At 37.0% G+C, this 20,682-nt stretch overlaps 1 protein-coding gene across 4 annotated transcripts in view; it reads left to right on the forward strand.

Annotated features, from left to right (window-relative positions):
- Positions 1-3,416: 3,416 nt before the first annotated feature.
- The window catches only part of NBN (nibrin), a 55,800-nt gene continuing 38,534 nt past the window's right edge, over positions 3,417-20,682 (forward strand). For 2 of the 4 annotated variants that reach the window (XM_003734968.6, XM_054246676.2), the window contains exons 1-7: positions 3,417-3,558; positions 5,055-5,188; positions 6,398-6,546; positions 6,996-7,155; positions 9,778-9,881; positions 16,331-16,448; positions 17,174-17,367. In XM_003734968.6, the coding sequence (XP_003735016.2) occupies positions 3,522-3,558; positions 5,055-5,188; positions 6,398-6,546; positions 6,996-7,155; positions 9,778-9,881; positions 16,331-16,448; positions 17,174-17,367 (896 nt within the window). In that variant the 5' untranslated portion in view covers positions 3,417-3,521. Of the gene's footprint in view, positions 3,559-4,008; positions 4,122-5,054; positions 5,189-6,397; positions 6,547-6,995; positions 7,156-9,777; positions 9,882-16,330; positions 16,449-17,173; positions 17,368-20,682 lie in introns of all 4 variants that reach the window. The other 2 variants (XM_035276494.3, XM_008982870.5) reach the window with 2 other exon arrangements.

Here is a 20,682-nt window from a genome sequence, read left to right on the forward strand (position 1 = left end):
GCTTTGCAAGTTTTATAAGTTTATAAATTCTTATATTCTTGTTCTCTGTGGCTGATAACTGTATGTTTCTGTAACACAGCGAAGGTCATAAAAACTGCCCAAGCAGGCAGGACTCCGGCCTTCTGGACACTGTAGCAGAAGGTAGTAGGTAAGGCCCATGCTAGAATCCTTGAGCTCTACAGATAGTGAACATCCGGGTGGCATAGCAACAGTCATATGTACGCCTAAGTTAGGTGCCTATCATTGCTTAATGAATCACCTTTGTTCTACACCTGCAAACTTGTTTTAGTGCCACTGTGTACTTCATGTATAAGTCAAGCCCTGCCTTTGTTAGGGGCTCAGCCATTTTCTTCCCAGTCAGGGAACCAGCTGGGCCAGTGTGCACCTAAAATAAATGCCTTCTGTAACCTCAGCGGTCTCTCCAGCCTCTGAAATCCTGCAGCACTACAGGGATGGTGTTATGCTTGAAAGATTGGATGAGCAAGGATTTGGCAAACAGATTGGAGGCCTTGGTGAGCTACATATACTTGTGAGTGTGGAAGAATATTCCTGCAAAATGTTGATGCTTCACTAAATCAGTGAAATTTAGGGAGTCTATGATGCAGGGCATACTTTTGTGTGCCTAAGAACGATCTGCCTATTTTGAAATCATGTTTTCTTCCATTAATATTTATTATTTGACTTTCATATTTAAATTATGATTCATCTGGAATTTTTTTTTGTATCTGTGTGAGGCAGGGGGTCCATGTTCATTTCTTGCATCATGTTAACACATGTTTTGTGTCATATTAATAAACGGGATCACTTATTTGTGGGGCAGGATGGGAGCGCATGAGACTTTCCTTTGTTGCCCCTTAATCACCTTCGAAAAATCAAATTACCTTATGTGTCCACCTTTTGTAGATCCCTCTATTCTGACTCATTTTCCTGTTTTCTATCCTTGTACCAGTCAAACACTGACTTAATAACTGTAACTTTATAATAGATCTTGGCATTTCATAGTTTAAATACTCCAGCTTCGTTCTTCAAAATTGCCTTGGCTATTGTAGGCATTTGCATTTCTGTATAGATTTTAGAATCTGCTTATCTAAAAAAAAAAAAACCATCTGAGACATTTACTGAAGTCACACTGAATCTATAGAACAATTTTTGGGGAAATTACATCTTAACAATCTGTGAACTGTGAACATAATGCATTATCCTTGCATTTATTTAGGACTTTTAAAATTTTCTGTCAGTAATGTTATATAGTCAATAATGTTTTGTATCACATATTTTGATTGATTTTAAAAGTACTTGATTATTTTGGTGCCATTGTAATTATCTTATAAATGTAATTTTTTATTTTCTGGAATAAAGGAATACAATTACATTTTGTATATAGATATTATATCCAGAACTTTATTACATTCACTTATTAATTAAAATAGTTTGCCAATAGTCTTTTAGATTTTCAATATAGGCAATCATGTAATTTGTGAATAATGATTGTTATTTCTTCTTCTCCAATCTGTATGTCTTTTGTTACTTTTTCCCCTTTATTGCATTGGCTAGAGCATCTAAAGCCATGTTGAAAATAAGTGGTAAGAGTATGTACATGCTTGTTTCATTACTGATGTCATGGGGAAATCTTCAGTAACTTACCTGAAGCATAATATAAGCTGTAGGTTTTTTTTGTAAATGTCCTTTATCAGGTCATGGATATTCTTTCTATTCCTGCTTTGCAGAGAGTTTTTATCATAAATGGGTGTTGAATTTTATCAGTTTTTTGCAACTCTCAAGATAATCATATGATTTTTTTTTTTTAATTATTCTGGTGAATTATATTTATTTTTTCCTGCCAATGTTTCTTTTGTTTCCAGATAAATAAATCCCACGTAGACATAATTATTCTTTTTATAATATCACTTGATTCAATTTGCTAATATTATGTTTAGCATTTTGCACCTATAATGATAACAGAGATTGGTAAACCAGCCTTTTTTTTTTTCTTTTTTGAGACGGGGTTTCGTTCTATTGCCCAGGCTGGAGTGCAGTGGCACAATCATGGCTCACTGCAGCATGGAACTCCTGGGCTCGAATGATCCTCTGCCTCAGCCTCCTGAGTAGCTGGGACTACAGGAGCATGCCACCATGCCCTGCTAATTTTAATTTTTTTTTAATAGAGACAAGGTCTTGCCATGTTGCCCAAGCTGGTCTTGAACTCCTGGCCTCAAGTGATCCTCCCACCTTGGCCTCCCAGAGTTTTGGGATTAAAGGCATGAGCCACAGTGCTAGGCCTAAACAAGCCTTTTTTAAAGTGACTTTCCCCCCGTTTACAGAACGCTTTTGAAAGCCAGAATTTATGTGATCAGAAGTGTGCTCTCTGATGTTTATTTGGTGGTGCACAGTGTCAGGTCTCCATATGCAAGCCTGGAGCCTGAAAGTTTGAAGTCCTGCCTGCCCGGGCTGATATCTCCCACCCGCTGCCTGCGTTTACCTTTGTCTCTGATTGCTTCCCCAGACAAGCCCCTCACCCATCCCTGCCATCTTAACTGTTCTTATGATAATGTAAATACCTCTCACCCAACCCTGCCATTGTAACTGAACTTGTCCTGTATACTCCCTTGCCCCTACCCCCTACCACCATAACTGATCTTACTCTGCAACACTCCCGCCCCGCAAAAAACTATCCAAACCTATAAAACCGACTCCTATCCCACTGCCCTTTGCTAATGCCCTTTTCGGCCTTAGCCCACCTAGGTGAGTAAACAGCCATGTTGCTCACACAAAGCCTGTTTGGAAGTTCTCTTCATTCAAAGCGCGCGTTTTTCAACACATAGGATGTAGAATAGATTATGTGGGAGGTGGGTGGTGATGGGTTAGGAAGCTACAGGAACTGGGAGGAGAGCTTGAACCAGCTCGACACCAGTGGAATTGGAAAGGAGGGGTATTAAACACAGGAGACTCCCCCGTATTTAGCATGTGATTAGATGAAAGTGTGGCGTTATGAAATAAAGACGTTGGGACACGTTGATTTGAACTTAGAAAAGGGTTTGGATAATGAGTTTACGTTGCGGTGAAATCCTTATCTTCATCATTATTATCACCATCGCTAGAATCCAAAAGGAACGCCTGCAATTTAAGAGATTGCAAATGCACGAAAATACATAACTGGTCAGTATTTCAATGTATTTAATTAGAAACTTTCCTTATGTTGCTTTGGAGTTAGTTTTTTAAATTCTTTTCATGCATAATCAGAAAACGTAGTTAACCTTACATTCAGTGACACTTTGAAAGGTACCCTTTTAACAGCAGCACATTTCAAAACAGATTGTGCGGTTCCTTTTCCAACCACCAAGTGGCGGCGAAGCGCCCAAGTCGAACTCCCGCCTCTTCCCTTGGTGTCTAAGGCAGCTTGCGTGGCTCCCGGGAGCGCGCACGTCCCGGATCCGTGCCGAGTGCAGGCGCCGTATCCGCGCTAGTCTACCAGCCCCGGTTACGCCGTCGCGCGTCGGCCCCAGCCCTGAGGAGCCGGCCCCATGTGGAAACTGCAGCCCGCCGCGGGACCGGCAGGAGGTAAGTGTGGAAGGGAAGCCTCGGGGTCCATTTTCCCGGTAGCACCTGCCTCCGGAAGGGCCTATGGGTGATGCTTCCTGCTTCGCCCCCGTTCCCGCTCAAGGACGCTGCGGAAGCGGTTGCCGAAGAGGCGACTTCGCTGTGTGGGAAGCGCGCGGTCTTCCCGGGCGGCGCGGCTGCCGGGAATTCAGCTCAGGGGGTAGGGTGATTGCACCGCCCCCTGGCGGCCGCCCTCCGCATCCCTCCCCCAACTCCTCCTGGCCCCCGGCCCCACCCACCCGCGGTTGCTCCGCTTTGGCTACCTGGCCTGCTGGTGAGAGGCAGCCGGCGCCTGGTGGGTACCCCTGGTTGGAAGTTCTCACAGGCGGACCACACGGGGGCCACACATGTCTTGTGAAGAACTACCGGACAGTTTGAGGAAATGGCTACCGCGAGAAAGCTTACTTTCAGTTTTGTTTCAGACTCCGTTTCCATGATGTCATCAAAACAACGGGACAAGTCCATTTTTTCCCCTTCATTTCCAGCGGTGGGAAATGTGGTCACATGTTAATTGGTTGCCCGTGGTGGGTATGAAAGGTCTTGTCCTCAGGAAGTTTACATGATTATTGTCAAAGATCTATGCAGAGACTAAATGGACAGGCAGGATAAGAGAGTATGGAGAGGATCAAACTAAATAAATATACTGTGTAGACTCACAGGTAAAGGCATCCCTGGAGACCTGGCTCTCCTGCACTCCCTACTTTTATCTGCCCCAATCTCGCTGCCACTCAGGTAACGAGATCGTGCTCCCAGACTAAACTCCGCATGTCTCCAATATATAAGCTCACTCCAACAACTTATGCTTTACACCAATTTTAAAAGAAACTGATAACCCTTTCTCACTGATTGTAGATGCTGTCTTTAAGAGAAAAACAAAATTTCAAAAACTGCACACGTGCATCTGGTCTGGACTTTGTTGCATTGGTCTATGTTGTTTACTCTCGGTCCAATGCCGTACTTTTAGTTTATGGCATATTTTACCATCTGGTAGGGCAAGCTCCTATATTATTCACATTTCTCTTGACTGTCTTTTTTTAGAATTTCCTGATGAATTTTTGAGTTCATTTATCAAGTTCTAAACACAATATTGTGATTTTGGTAGGAAATACATTAAAGTTAATTTGAGGGAGCATTGACTCCTTTCAGCATTGCTTTTCCGTTAGAAAAAATGATATAGCCTTCTAGCTATTTAGATAAGCTTTTTTTTCCTCTTTTTTATTATAGTTTAAATTTTTTTGTTTTTACTCCTGAAACATATTTAGATAACCTTTGGTATCTTTCAATGAGGTTTTACTGAAAACGCAGTTTGTCATATATAAAGTTGATTAACATTTGAATAACAAAGGTGTTTTATTTAATATTTGTCATACCTATATCATATATTCTTACGTGTATGTGTGTGTGTTCATGTGCATATATCTATGAACTTATCTTTTTTTAAAAAAAAATTATCTTAGGAGAACCATACAGACTTTTGACTGGCATTGAGTACGTCGTTGGAAGGAAAAACTGTGCCATTCTAATTGAAAATGATCAGTCAATCAGCCGAAATCATGCTGTGTTAACTGTTAACTTTTCTGTATCCAACCTGGTATGTTACTAATTTTATTTCACTAGCTTCCATTGAGAGCGTTGAAATCACAAAATATTCTCTTGGTGTGTATTTGAGAGTTCATAGGACTTGTCATTTTACAGAGCTGTGTAGACTTTTTTAATGTTAACAAAATTAAATACTTATATTTTGGCAGCGGTACCAATGGCATTTGTTTATTGTGAGATTTGAAGTTTCTATTTCAGTAATTTACTCTGTGTTTTAGTGAGTAAAAAAGTCAGAGGAAGTAGGACATAGTTATTTTTATTTGCTTACTAAATATTTATTGTTTACTATTGGGTTGGTGCAAAAGGAATTGCTGTTTTTGCCATTAACAGTAATGATAAAACACAGCAATTATTTTTATATGTGTCAGTAACTGTGCCAGATCTGGAAGTAGAACAATGAACAGACCTACATGACTCCAGCTCTTAAAGAGGTTGTGTAGCTGTGTGGATACCGTCATTTCTCATATAACACAAGTTTTTGCAGTGAGAATTGATTTGTTTTATTAGGGAAATACTTATGCCCCACAGCTCCTTTAATGGCTTTAAGTTTGTTTCGATCCACAACCATGAGTGATAAAAGTGCTAAAAAATATATAAATATCTGTACTCACAATAACGCTGGTGGTAATAAAGAAAAACCATTATTTTAAGCAAAGATTACATATGTGCCATGTGGATATGTTCAGTGTTCTTTAGGTTTTGTTTGTATTTTAGGTATAGAAAAACATTGTGGAAATTTCTACAGAAAAAATAAAATTACTAAGTCAGAAATACTAGTCTATACTCTCATATTCTCATTGCACCAATTTTTACAATGTGGTTTTGATAGTGTAAAAGAAAAAGAAAATCTAGGAATGAAATTGTCATGTTCCAAATATAACAGACTGCACCAAAGCAAAAAATTCTCACATGTGTGTGAGGGGTCAGGAAAGTCCCCATTGACTTACACATATAAAGAAAATGTGTGTTCTTGGAGGGCTAATCCTGGGTTAAGAAATTTCTTTAAGGGGAAATATGAATTGTTAGTTAAGTGATCTTCCTCTGAAGGCAGCCAAAGCAGTAACTTGTCTGCTATGTTGGGAGGTTAGCCACCTGTCTATTGTCTATTCAAAAAGATCAGCATTTTCTTTTGAAACCTTTTTCTCTGAGACGTGAATGTACTGAGTGGTAAAAGACTTTAAATTATTTGCTAATTTTGCAGAGTCAAACAGATGAAATCCCTATATTGACATTAAAAGATAATTCTAAGTATGGTACCTTTGTTAATGAGGAAAAAATGCAGAATGGCTTTTCCCGAACTTTGAAGTCGGGGGATAGTATTACCTTTGGAGTGTTTGCAAGTAAATTCAGGTAAGAAATTTTTGAATTGATATTAAAATGGGCAGCTTTATTTCAACCAAATTCTAGAGGAAAATGATATTTCTGATTAATGAATTTAAAACAGTACGATTTAGTTCCTACTTAGCACAGTATTGGACTCTGTGCCACAGGTGGTTAGTGCGTTTTGTACATCAAGGTGATGGAAGTTTGAGTGGGCCCTCAGGGACTTCATGTGAACTATATTTCTTTGATTCCTCATTGGTGAAGGTATAATGTTAACTTTTGGTCATTGTTTTTTCTTCATTGGGACTCAAGACTTAGGAATTGATAATTTTCTAGGTTACAAAGCTTAGTAATAATGAAGAATTGATAATTTCATAAGTTGCAAAGGATAACAATAAATACAAATTATGATAGCAGTTTATGATGTGAGCTTAAAGGTTAAAGTACTGAAAGTTGCCGTCTATTCTCATTTACAGAATAGAGTATGAGCCTTTGGTCGCATGCTCTTCTTGTTTAGATGTCTCTGGGAAAACTGCTTTAAATCAAGCTATATTGCAACTTGGAGGACTTACTGTCAACAATTGGACAGAAGAATGCACTCACCTTGTCATGGTATCAGTTAAAGTTACCATTAAAGTAGGTTGAATGTCTTGTTCTTATGTTAAAATAAGTTCTTTGAATTTAAGCCTACTTACTATACACAGATTTACTTTTAATTACTTTAAAGTATCAGAACTATTAGTTGTGGATTTCTATATGCCCACTCCATGCCTTTGTTTACCATTTAGGCTTGAGTGGCTTTTCAGATAATCTGTTTATTATCTGAGACAAGGCAAAAGCACCTAAAATTATATTTCAGATTTTGTTTAGCATTTTTAAAAAGCGATTCTGTTGTCCTTCCACCAAGGAGGTTGTTATAATGCATAGTTTGTGTTTTCAGTCTAATGTCTCTTCTATCAAGTTGTCTTCCTCTAGTCTCTGAGACTCTCTCATGCTCTCTTGCTATTTATTTGATTTAAGGCCCTGATCACAAAGACTTAAGTTCTTAAGTCAATGCTGCCTTAATGTATCTTCACAACCTAGAGATATGTAGAAGTGTGGGCCTTTAGAAGATGCTGACTGTTTATTAAAACAGTAATGTATTTTGATATGTTTTCAAATTTTGCATCTTCATCAGATTAGGTTATATCCAAAGCCAAGTGAAGAATGGCTTTGGGAGGTGATTCATCTCCTTTTAAACAGGTTGACTATCGATTTGTGGGATTCTTTTAGGTTAACAACTATAGTAAAAACCCACAAATACCTTTTTTAGATTCCTTTATTTAAAATCCTTTAGTATTTAGTATAATTAAACTAGAATTATATTTTATAGCTAAAGAGTTACCATGGAGAAATGCTTGCTGTTCAGATGGAACTCAACTTGTACTTCGGTGGGATTGTCTGTGATTAAGGGCTTTTTATTTTTGTGAGTTTATGAAATTGATTTTACAAATCAGCAGTATGATTAGCTTCCAGAGTACTAATATATGCATACAAACTCACAGTAGGTTTATAAATCAAAGTGTCCATTTAGGATTTTCAGTAGGGATGCACCTTTATCACAATATTTAAGTGTGGGCTCTAGCACAGTCCTCTTTAAAATATTAAAGTAATTAAGAAATAGAGTAGGTAATCATCCACTTGCTTGGTTGGTGTGAAATAAGATCAAAGGTAGTTAGATTGTTTTGAGAGATATTTTACTACATCTGTGACAAACCTGGACACTTGAGCAACTGGGATGCTGATTACCACCTTGGGAATCACTCCATTACAGGCACCAACATGGTTTACAGATTAATTTGTTAAAAAAAATTCCTGGTCATTCATATGCCAAAATAGAAAACCTTGTTGTTATATTTTTTTGGTAAATTTTCTCAAAGTACGGTTAGCTTATAGTTTTTAAATCATTGAATGTTAGAGCCAAAAAGAAACTTAAAGATCATTTATTCTTACTATTAGCTATTTAAAAAAAGCAAGAACAAAAAAAAAGCCTTCAGTTCAACTTTTATTTTCTGAAGTGTAAACTAAGGCATGGACCAATTAATATCCCAAGTCTCATGTTTTAGAGTTTATTCAATACAGTGTTGATTTGTACCTTACTGCTTCATGCTATTTTATTTCTTTTACTGTGGAAGTTGGTTTCTTTCAGGTTCCATTCTTGAAAGACACTCTAAATCTGCTTGCCCCTTTTTAGACAATGAAATTCCCTGTGTTATTAAAAGCATATTTATGACTGGGTACAGTGGCTCACATCTGTAATCACAGCACTTTGGGAGGCTGAGGCGAGGGGATTGCTCGAGCTCAGGAATTTGAGACCAGCCTGGGCAACATAGTGAGACTCCATCTCTACAAAAAATTTTTAAAATTAGCTGAGTATGGTGGCATGTTCCTGTAGTCCCAACAACTTAGGAGGCTGAGGCAGGAGGCTGAGGCAAGCCTCGCATGAGCCCAGGAGGTTGAGGCTGCAGTGAGCTGAGCCAAAATCCCACCACTGCATTCCAGCCTGGGCAGCAGAGCGAGACCCTGTCTCAAAAAAAAAAAAAAAAAAAAAAAAAAAAAAGGCGTATTTATGTTATTCTGGATCTTATTTTCATTGCCCATTGTAGCATTTTCTAATGTTTATCATATTTTTGGATGTACCATATTTGAGGCTTATAGCTTTATTCACATGAGTTTAAGTTTTTTCTTCCTTATGTGTATGTACTTATTTTGATCTTTTACCAAAAATTATTTATTTGCTTTCTCAAAAAGGCTTTGTTGCATAGTTATAATCTTTTTGAAAGACAGTCTAAAAATATCTCATGTTATATCTCTTAATATTGTCTTCCCTGCAGCAGTTAATGTTACATTTCCTCGATCCTAAAATACGTTTTTAACATTTTAATGTCTTTTAAAGTGGAATGGATTTTAAAATTCACTTTTATCTTTTATTTTATGTTGTTCCACCTGTCCCAAAAGAGTAGTTTTTTAAAAAGTAGTATTATAATTGGTGACTTCTTATGATTGAGTGATTATATTGTGATTTATGTTCTCAAATGATGCAGTGATCAAATGCTGACTTCTATTTTATGGATTGTGGCTTCTTCATAAATTTTGAAAGATAAAGGAAAAACATTTTTTTGTGAATAGAAACAGCCTTGTCGTAGTTTATAACTTAAAACTTTTCTTTAAAAAAATGCTAGCATATGAATATATATATTCATGTTTTCTTCATTTTAGACAATATGTGCACTCATTTGTGGACGTCCAATTGTAAAGCCAGAATATTTTACTGAATTCCTGAAAGCAGTTCAGTCCAAGAAACAGCCTCCACAAATTGAAAGGTATATTATATATTTTAAATATAACAAGATGTTACTTATAATATATTTAGCATTGATTTTTATTTAGTTCAATTTTCTCTTTAATGATTGGTTCAGGATGTAATAGTTGCTGTGTATAGTTCAGTATTGTTAATGGAAGGTTTTCTGTTAGTATATAAAGAAAGCGTTCCCCAAATTTCTTTGTTGGCCATTCTGTATCTCTGTCAAATAAATATTAAATAGATGCTAATATTTAAAGAAAAAAATGGAAAGATATTAAATGGCACTGAGGTATGTTCAAAAGAGCACATATGTCAGTTCCGGGCATCACGCCACAGTTAGCTCTGGAACTGTGTGGTACAGCAACCCTCTTTGGGAGCCACATAGTCCAGAATATTAACAGCACCGTAGCCTTGGGAATGGACCTCAGTTCTTATGAGCTCCAATTACCTCATTTCACAATTGAGACTAATACTTACTTAGCTGAGTTATTTTAAGTATTAGGGATTCAGTCATGTGTTGCTTAACAACAGGAATACATTTTGACTGATGTGTTCTTAGGTGATTTCATTATTATGCTAACATGATAGGGTATAGTTACATATACCTAGATGTAGGTAGAGCCTACTACATACCCAGGTTATATGGAATAAGCCTATTGCTCCTAGGCTACAAACCTGTACAGCATGTTACTGCCCTGAATACTATAGGCAGTTGCAACACAGTGGTAAATATTTATGTATCTAAACATATATAAACATAGAAAAGGTACAGTAAAAATGTAGTATCATAATCTTATGGGACCATTGTTGTATATATGATCCATTTTTGACTGAAATGTCATTATGTGGTACATGACTATATAAAGTCTGAGCACATTGCCTGATATCATAATAAGTGCTTGTTAAAATAAATGTTTGTTGTTGCTAATTGCAACAATATCTGGAAAGCTTCATAATAGCTTTATTATTTTGTTTTACTTTTCTTTGATGCCTTGCCAAATTTGTGAACCACCAGGCTAGATCTATCTACTGTATGCATTGTGTTAGTGATGCTTTGAAGTAATACAAATTAGAGTTGAGGAGGGAGATACTTGGAAGTGTTTTTTCAGATTGCATGGTTAAAATGATTGGGACTGCAACATGGTAGATGGTTTTAGTCAGTGTAGTAGCACAAGAACTTCCTTACCTAAAGTACCTATTATATGACATAATAGATGGACTGTGTATTTCCAGTCATCTTGTTTCACATATAATTCAGACATCTTGTCTCTATAGGAAAACTTTGAATATTTCAGGAAATTTTAAAAATTAAAATGTTAAATTCAACTCAAAATCACTATGAGATACCATCTCATGCCACCTAGCATGGTGATCATTAAAGAGTCAAGAAACAACAGATGCTGGCAAGACTGTGGAGAAATAGGAACACTCTTACACTGTTGGTGGGAGTATAAATTAGTTCAACCATTGTGGAAGACAGTGTGGTGATTCCTCAAGGATCTAGAACCAGAAATATCAACTGACCCAGCAATCCCATTACTAGGTCTATACCCAAAGGATTATAAATCATTCTACTATAAAGACACATGCGCATGTATGTTTATTGCAGCACTATTCACAATAGCAAAGTCTTGGAACCAACCCAGATAGATGCCTATTCAATGATAGACTGGATAAAGAAAATGTGGCCCATATACACCATGGAATACTATGCAGCCATAAAAAAGAATGAGTTCATGCCCTTTGCAGGGACATGGATGAAGCTGGAAACCATCACTCTCAGCAAACTAACAGAGGAACAGAAAATCAAACACTGCATGTTCTCACTCATAAGTGGGAGTTGAACAGTGAGAACACATGGACACAGGGAGGGAGCATCACACACTAGGGCCTATTGGGGTGTGGAGGACAAGGGGAGGAAGAGCATTAGGACAAATACCTAATGTATGTAGGGCTTAAAACCTAGATGATGGGTTGATAGGACGGGTTGATAGGTGCAGCATAAAAATTTGCTGAATAGTCCAAGAATGTAAGGCCTTATTACCCACCTTTACACAGACCATTTCTCAAGGGTGTGTTTGCAGTGAGAAACCTTGTGGGATGAAGTCATATTTCCTTTCTGTGACAAAATGTAGGCTTACTTATAGCTTGCAATAAAACCTGTGGTTTCCCACATTCATTGTTCCTCTCTCCTATAATACACAGCAGTGTATGTACCTTCCACTTTATGTACCCTCTACATCTTCCCTGTAGGACCTAGTCAGAGAAGAGACCTGTAGCCAACATGCTGGGGCTAATGCTGCTGGCTTTGCTGTGACTCAGGAGTGTTTGTCTTCTGCCAGCATCCGTGAAACAGGAGCAGGTTTACTTATGAGCTGGTAATCAAATCTCAGACTCGAAAGACACATTGGCCTGAAATAATCTCAGTAAATGAAAGTTTGACAGTTCAGGAAGCTTATAGAGGCCATATTATATACATAATCAATTCAAATCAAAGACAAGGAAATTTAACTAGTATTAGTAATTATTTTCTGGAGGTGGAACCCCACATTTGCAAGTTGTAGATGTCACTGTAGTCTAGGCTTTTAGAGATAAAAAAAAAGCAGTGTGGTAAATGGTTCTAGAAATTATAAACATATGCCTGCAAGACTATTGAAGTAAGCAGCTGTCCAGATACTGGACAGATAAATATGTGTGGCTTGGGATACAGTTTCTAGGACCAGAATTATACATAGATTCAGAAAAATTCTGTAATTGGCAAAATCTTGGTACAGAAGTGAAGATGATGTACTATAGTTTAGATGAAATTTATTGAAGATCATGTAAAGAATTTAAATAGAAAAATGTGAATGGGGAAAAGCAAAATTTCTAGATATCATTTTATAGAATGTATGATTAGTAATATGTACTAGGTACTTTGATAAAACACAATTAAATGTAGCTCTTGATGTTTCTATATAAACGAGCTCAAAATATTTTAATTTTTTAATGATAGAAATTGGAGTGGCTCACGCCTGTAATCCCAGCACTTTGGGAGGCCAAGGTGGGTGGATCACGAGGTTAAGAGATCGAGACCATCCTGGTCAACATGGTGAAACCCCATCTCTACTAAAAATTACAAAAAATTAGCTGGGCATGGTGGCGCATGCCTGTAATCCCAGCTACTTGGGAGGCTGAGGCAGGAGAATTGCTTGAACACAGGAGGTGGAGGTTGCAGTGAGCCGAGATCGTGCCATTGCACTCCAGCCTGGGTAACAAGAGCAAAACTCCATCTGAAAAAAAAAAAAAAAATTGGAGATAACTTTATATTTGTAGTATCATTATATTCAGTCAATATGCCTCTAGCCTAGGTCTCTGACAGTTTACTTCCCTATTTTCCAGTGTTTGTACTAGCTTTTTAAATTACTAGAATGTCAAAAATGCTTTAAAACTTCTAGAATGCAATGCTTCAGAAATAATAATAATTATTATTATTATTTTTATTTTTTTAAGATGGAGTTTCACCATGATGGCCAGGCTGGTCTTGAACTCTTGACCTCAGGTGATCCACCCACCTCTGCCTCCCAAAGTGCTAGGATTACAGGCGTGAGCCACCACACCCAGCCAGAAATAATTTTATTTTAATGATCTCTTCACATGGATCGCTAGTCTCTTCTTTCTTTTTCTCATCATTACACTGGTAAAGAGAAAAAGGCTATGTAGGTATTTGAAGTTCCAGAACGTAATGTTGTTATCACTGTATTATCACTTATGTATGTAAGAATGTGTATATCATATATCAAATATAAAAATGAATGTATAAATCATATATCAAACTAAGAAGAACCAGTGTTGGAGTCATAGCATTTGGTTAGATTCTAGATAATACAGCGATGTATTTTTTTGTTCAAGATTGCTCTTATCAAGTATTGGGGCTCAAAATATCAGTGTTCTCAAAAGAAAACCAAGATACTTCATTCCAATTCTAGAATTTTAATACTCAAATCTATACTGAAGTAATTGAAGGATGTTAATACTTTTTATTCACTTTTAAATTATGTAGAATTTTTATTTGTATTTTTTATTGTATTTTGTAATATCAATTTATTTCTAAATATCTATTGAACGCCTACTGTGAAGCAGGCAAGGTAGACTTGAGGATGTAATGATAAGCCAAAACAAGTTACAGTTTATTCCCTTATGGCACTTAGTGGAGGAGCCAGCCATTAAGGAATCACACTAATAAAGTTAGGACTTTGGTAGAACCATTAGAGAGGCCTAATAGCTACCATACCCATATGTTTAGGAACCTGGTTCAAACTTCATTGAACTAAGCTACAGTTAGCTGCTCCCTGGCTAATGTAAACTGTTATCTGTGGCTTAATTAAGAATGACAGGCCAGGCGCAGTGGCTCAAGCCTGTAATCCCAGCACTTTGGGAGGCTGAGGCGGGTGGATCACGAGGTCAACAGATCGAGACAATCCTGGTCAACATGGTGAAACCCCGTCTCTACTAAAAATACAAAAAATTAACTGAGCATGGTGGCGCTACTCAGGAGGCTGAGGCAGGAGAATTGCCTGAACCCAGGAGGCGGAGGTTGTGGTGAGCCGAGATCGAGCCATTGCACTCCAGCCTGGGTAACAAGAGCGAAACTCCGTCTCGAAATCAAAAAAAAGAATGACAGTGTGAATAATATAAAGCTGTAGATCGTTTAAAAATCATTCAGCTTTAGTGTTTTGGGAAAGAGGAAGAATCTCACATCTACTCAGTCATTGGTATGTGTTAAACATTTACTTACTGTTTTGTCTGTGACTGGCTCTGTAATCTTTCCTAGTGTTGTTATTGTATGGACTAATAGATAAACTAGTTATTTGTAAAAGTAAACTGTTAGTTGGCTTTTACACTACAAAACAAGTGTAAAATGTGGGAGAATACTTGTTAAGAGATAAAGGATATAAGAGATTCAGAGATATTAAAAATTGATTCCCCTCCCCTTTTTTTGAGACAGAGTTTTGCTCTGTCACCCACGCTATGTCTCTCTATTGCCCAGTGCAGTGATGTGATCTCGGCTCACTGCACCCTCTACCTACTGGGTTCAAGTGATTGTCCTGCTGCAGCCTCCTGATTAGCTGGGAATACAGGCTACCATGCCTAGCTAATTTTTTGTAAAAATTGATCCTTTTTATGTGTCCAAATGTCTACTAACTTTCCAGTGCTCTTATTGTAGATTTAGTTTTCATTAACAGTTAAAATAGTTTCTACTGTTGTCTGTATATTTTAAAAGATTTTTAAAATAAATAGAATTTATAGTCGGGTATTTAGAAAAACCAGAATTACCATAGTGGCCTGCATTCTGTCCTGTCACGTGAGTCTGCTCTTGCCTGCAGATAACTCATTTGAAATTGCAGCTTCCAGAAATCATTACTTCAGTATAGATTTACAGTATCCATTGTGGTGAATTAAAATACGTGCATCAGTTATCCAAAAAAAATTTAAAGTAATGTAACTGTTCAATCATAATTCAGCTCTACTTTATGAAATATGTATGTTTCCAAGGAGAAGTCCAGGGAAAAGCTGTAAAGAAATTGGTTCTAAAGTGCTGGATGGTTAATGACTGAAGTGTTTTTACTACACTCGATATTGATCTCTGCAGTTAGTTAACTTTTGATTTGTGACTGATTGTCCAGGTTCTGAATTTCTCCCTCCCTGCATTGTCTCCTTACCATCATTGTCATCATTTAGTAATTTTTACTGAAAGGAAGAGACACAAGCTGAAATGCATGCTGGTCAGTTATGAACAGCTGGAGCAAAAGATCTGATTATACAGGAAGTTGCAATACTGGACTGAAGAGAGGCATAAGAATTATGTGTTATAATTCTGTTTTCTTATTTTCCTTTATTTTGTTGTATGATTAAGGTGTTCTTACAGCATTATATTAAAGAACTAAAACATTGTATTCTTTAATCTTGTTTTGAAAATTTTATTTAAACTGAGTAAATAATGTAAGTTTAAAAATGTCCTGAACTTCTCCAAAGAGATCTATAACAAAACACTCATAATAGATTGTGTTAGTAAAATTGAATCATGAGCATTTTAAAAAGTACTGGCTTCTAAGCAAACATGAGATACTAATAGAATTTGATCTTTATGCATGATGTTTCTATCTGCCTTTTGTAATCCAGATACCTTGTTTGACTCATGTATGTTTAATGTTAATCTTGTTATGATTGTCTACCTTGGATTATTTATTTTGAGATATTAATGATCAATTCTAGCTTTTCTTTGTGTCACCTGCCACCATATTTCTAGAAAAGGTATTTAGATGCTTCCAGTCATTTTGTCCCTGATTAAACTTTTACTTAAAAAAAAAATAATATAATGGTATTATGGAAATTATGCCTTTTGAGTGTAAGATAGTCACTCCATTTACAAATTTAATAGCAAACATAGTAGTATATAATTAGAATATACTTTAATTATTTTTACAGTTTTCACCCACCTCTTGATGAGCCATCTATTGGGAGTAAAAATGTTGATCTGTCAGGACGACAGGAAAGAAAACAAATCTTCAAAGGGAAAACATTTATATTTTTGAATGCCAAACAGGTAATTATGTTATAAGCTAAATTTTCCTAAAGAATACATTGCAAACTAGGATACATTATTAACTCTTATTAATAGTTGTTAATGTATTTCATTTTGGGATTTTGTATAGAAGTGCGAGATAGAATAAAAAACTGCCCAGGTGCCAGACCTGTCTAGTGATCATGGCTGCGATTACAGTGTTTCCTAAAATCTTCTGTGGTAACTGGTCTATTCATGAATGCACAAATGAGGAGGACAGGAAACTTAGTTTTAACTTAGTAAGCTGTTGTTTAACTTCTTTAGTTTACTTCCTTATTTAGTAATCTGTTGAATTGAAATCTGTTCAAAGAAGTAATCTGTTGAAAGAAGTAAGTTTAACTTCTTTAGTTAGTAATCTGTTGAATATGTTCTGTGTGCCAATATGGTGTTTCCGAGAGTTTATGTTGTAGCAGAAAAGTGCAGATAAGTCCACAGTTAGAGTTCTGTTAGAAGTGTGAGGAGGAACCACAGAGAGTATAACAGTTCCAGGGCTGCAGAGATTTTTTGAACTAGGGACTTTCTCAAAGTAGAAGCTGAAATTACCCACTCAAGAAGTAGAACCAAGTCTTTTGAATTGTACTTCTGTATTTCCCAAATCAAATTCTTATAAGAATGTTCAAGAAATTAATTATTACTTTTACTTTCAAAAATGTTTCTTTCCTACTTCCCTTAGGAGGCCATAAAAAAAAGTTTCTTTCTATTTTTAGCATAAGAAATTGAGTTCTGCAGTTGTCCTTGGAGGTGGGAAAGCTAGGTTGATAACAGAAGAAAATGAAGAAGAACATAATGTCTTTTTGGCTCCAGGAACTTGTGTTATTGATATAGGAATAACAAACTCACAGATCTTAATTCCTGATTCTCAGAAGAAATGGATTCAGTCAATAATGGATATGCTCCAAAGGTATAGAATTATTGTTTATTAATAAAATAAATGCAAGTAGGAGATTTTATGTTTAACTTTATTATTGTTCTTCACCTAACTACGTAAAAGTATATAAAAGAATTGTTTTTATTTTCTTATTTTTATTTTTATTTTTTTTGAGACAGGGTCTTGCTCTGTTGCCCACGTTGGAGTACAGTGGCACAATCTTGGCTCACTGCAGCCTCTCTCTTCACAGAGTGGTGGTGCACATCCGTAGTTACGGCTACAGGTGTGCACCACCACACCCGGCTAATTTTTGTACTTTTAGTAGAGATGGGGTTTCGCCATGTTGGCCAGGCTGGTCTCAAACTCCTGGCCTCAGGTGATCCACCTGCCTCAGCCTCCTAAAGTGCTGGGATTACAGGCATGAGCCACTGTGCCCATCCAATACAAGAATTAATAAAAGGTTTTATGGTATAGTGTATTTGAAAATTAATTGTGACTTGGTATGTTAGATATAGGATATCTTTATTCATGACAATTTTACTCAAATTATTTTATTTTTTTTGTTACTTCAATAGGATTTGTAGAGTTTATCTCTGTAAATTAACAAAGTAGTGTTTTTTTACAGAATATGTTGCAGTTGAGAAAGTTGAAACTCAAAGAAATGGTTGTCTGCAGTTGCCTAGAGTTGAAATGTATTTGCCTTTGATGATTATTATCCATTAAAAAGACATATAAAAATGTCTATCCTTATTTAGGCTGTTATGGGAAACCAGAAAAAAAGTCAGATAGGTTGAAATGATATTTGTAGTGTGGAGGGAGACTTGAAAGAGCTGATTGAAGGATTTGTTTTTTTTAGACCTTAATTGGCATTAATAATCTTAGCATTACTGAAGCCAGAAAGTATTGTGGAAATATCAGGCTTGGCAGTCTTCTGACTAAATTGCTCTTCAAGTAGCAAAAAGTAGGTGAGGCCTAAAGTATTTGTATGCCTGAAAAGTCCATAACCAGCTGCTACAAAAGATTCATTTTTCCTGTCCCAGGAGTTCCTTCTGACCATGGGGATTTTCTTGTTGTTTTTTTTGTTTGTTTGTTTGTTTGTTTTTGTTTTTTTCTTATGGGCTTGCTGAAATAAAAAGTAAACTTTTAGTCATTTATCCTTTAAATATTTTCCTTAAGATATGTTAACTACTGTAAAAGAGAAAATATACTGTATAACAAAGATACTGTTTTACTACTATAGCACAAATTTACTGTAGTTCCATTGTGTTTTAGGCACTGGAAATATAGTAGAAAGCAAGATAGTCATGGTCCCTGCCATCACTGGAGCTTACTCTCTAGAGGGAGAGACAGAGAAAGACCCAAGTAAACAGATCATTACATATGTATATACAGGAAGCAGTAACCTGGCAGCGGGGAAGAAGCTCACTTTAAATAGAGAAGGCCTCTTTCAGGCAATGTCTTACCTATGACCAGTCTTCAAAGAGCTAGACAAAGAATGTGCCAGGTAGAGCAACAGCAGTAATACATATTTTAAAAAATAAACAAACAAAAAAACTAAGTGTTATCCTACATAGCAGGTCCTGGCCTAAGAATTTATGTATGTAAAAACATTTAATCCTCATCCTCATATGTTGCTTACTGTAGTGGTCCTCTCTGTGCAGATGAGGGAACTGAGGCAGAAGGGGAATTGCATAGAACAGAGGGAGAGGGGTCCAAAGTGGCTCCCGCCAGATGTCACGGCGCTTGCGAAGGCGAGGTCATGAGTTCAAGGCTGACCTGAGCAACCTTACAAGCTCAAACTGATTGGCAAAAAAGGAACAGAGGGAGAGAGCAAGGTGGCCAGAATGTGAGCCTAGGCAATCTGATTCTGGAGTCCAGACTTGTCACTTTCAGCATATATAGACATTCTCAGGTTAAAAAAAAAAAACAGTAGCTGGAGTACAAGGCAGCTCAGATGCTGGTGCCTTGATCATGAGGTGACCCTTGGCCCCTATTGCAGTATGTGTTTTGGGGGGTTTTTTTTGGAACAGGGTTTTACTCCCTTGCCCATGCTGGAGTGCAGTGGTGTGATCTTGGTTCACTGCAGCCTCTACCTCCCAGGCTCAAGTAATTCTCCTGCCTCAGGCTCCCAAGTACCTGGGACTGTAGGCACATGCCACCACACTGCTGCTAATTTCTTTATTTCTTGTAGAGACAGGGTTTTGCCATGTTGCTCAGGCTGGTCTTGAACTCCTGAGCTCAAGTGATCCTCCTGCCTCAGCCTCCCAAAGTGCTGGCATTGCAGATGTGAACCACCGCACCTGGCCACAATATGTTTTTTGGAGGGAATGCAGTATTATATTTTGAGAAAGACTGTCTCTTAAGATAATACCTGTTAACTTAGTTCAAGCCAATGAAAGAGCAATTATATGAAGGAGAGTGGCCAGTAAAGCCAGCTCCTGACTCAACTTCAGCAGGGCAACATTATGATTGGTGACTGTCATGCTGTATTGATTAGATGTCAGAAGTGAATATAGGATATCAGTGGTGAAGATTAAGTGTTTTCTGGAGAAGATTAGAAGTCCAAGGGAACAATACAACCCTGATTTTTGTTCTCACTGAGACATTTTTCCAGTATCTCAGCTCAAATTTTGGTAACTCTTCCTTTTATTAATTTAATTATTTCATCTTTATTATCTCCTCTTGCTTTTTCTTCTCTCCTGACCTGTTCCCTAGCCTTGCACAGAATTGGATGAATAATAATCCTCTGTTGATGACACATGCTCATCATTGATACATACATAACACATGTTGATTTTGTTCACCGATTATTTAATTAGTTATTTTTCAGAGAGTAACTGTCTGAAAAATCTATCATCTAAAATACCAGCCAGATCTTTGAAAATAACTTACATAGTTACCCCTAGCCCAGTCTTCTGTGTGAAATAACTATCATCCTGAATCCAGTTTACAGTTGTAACTGTAACCTATTCAGCAACTCAGGGTGTAAGGTGGGTACCAGCCTTGTATAGGACACTATTTCATTGCAGGGCACACTCACACACCCACTGACACTCAGACTGGGACAATTTGGACACACCAGTTCACCTAATGCACACCTCTTTGGAATGTGGTAATAAAGCAGAGTACACACGGAAAACCCACAGAGACACTGGAGGAGAGTGCAAGCTCCACGCAGACAGTGGCCCTGGCTAGGAATCAGTTTTTTCTTGCCAACATTATAATGAAATGACATTGAATGAAATGACATTATTCAAGGACTTGTGTATAGTAAAAGTTAATCTTTTATATATTAGTCAGTACTTTAAAGATACCCATGTCTTTTTACCAGTCTTTTGATACCATCTT

The sequence above is a fragment of the Callithrix jacchus genome, chromosome 16 (assembly GCF_049354715.1).
Source record: "Callithrix jacchus isolate 240 chromosome 16, calJac240_pri, whole genome shotgun sequence".
NCBI lineage: Eukaryota > Metazoa > Chordata > Mammalia > Primates > Cebidae > Callithrix > Callithrix jacchus.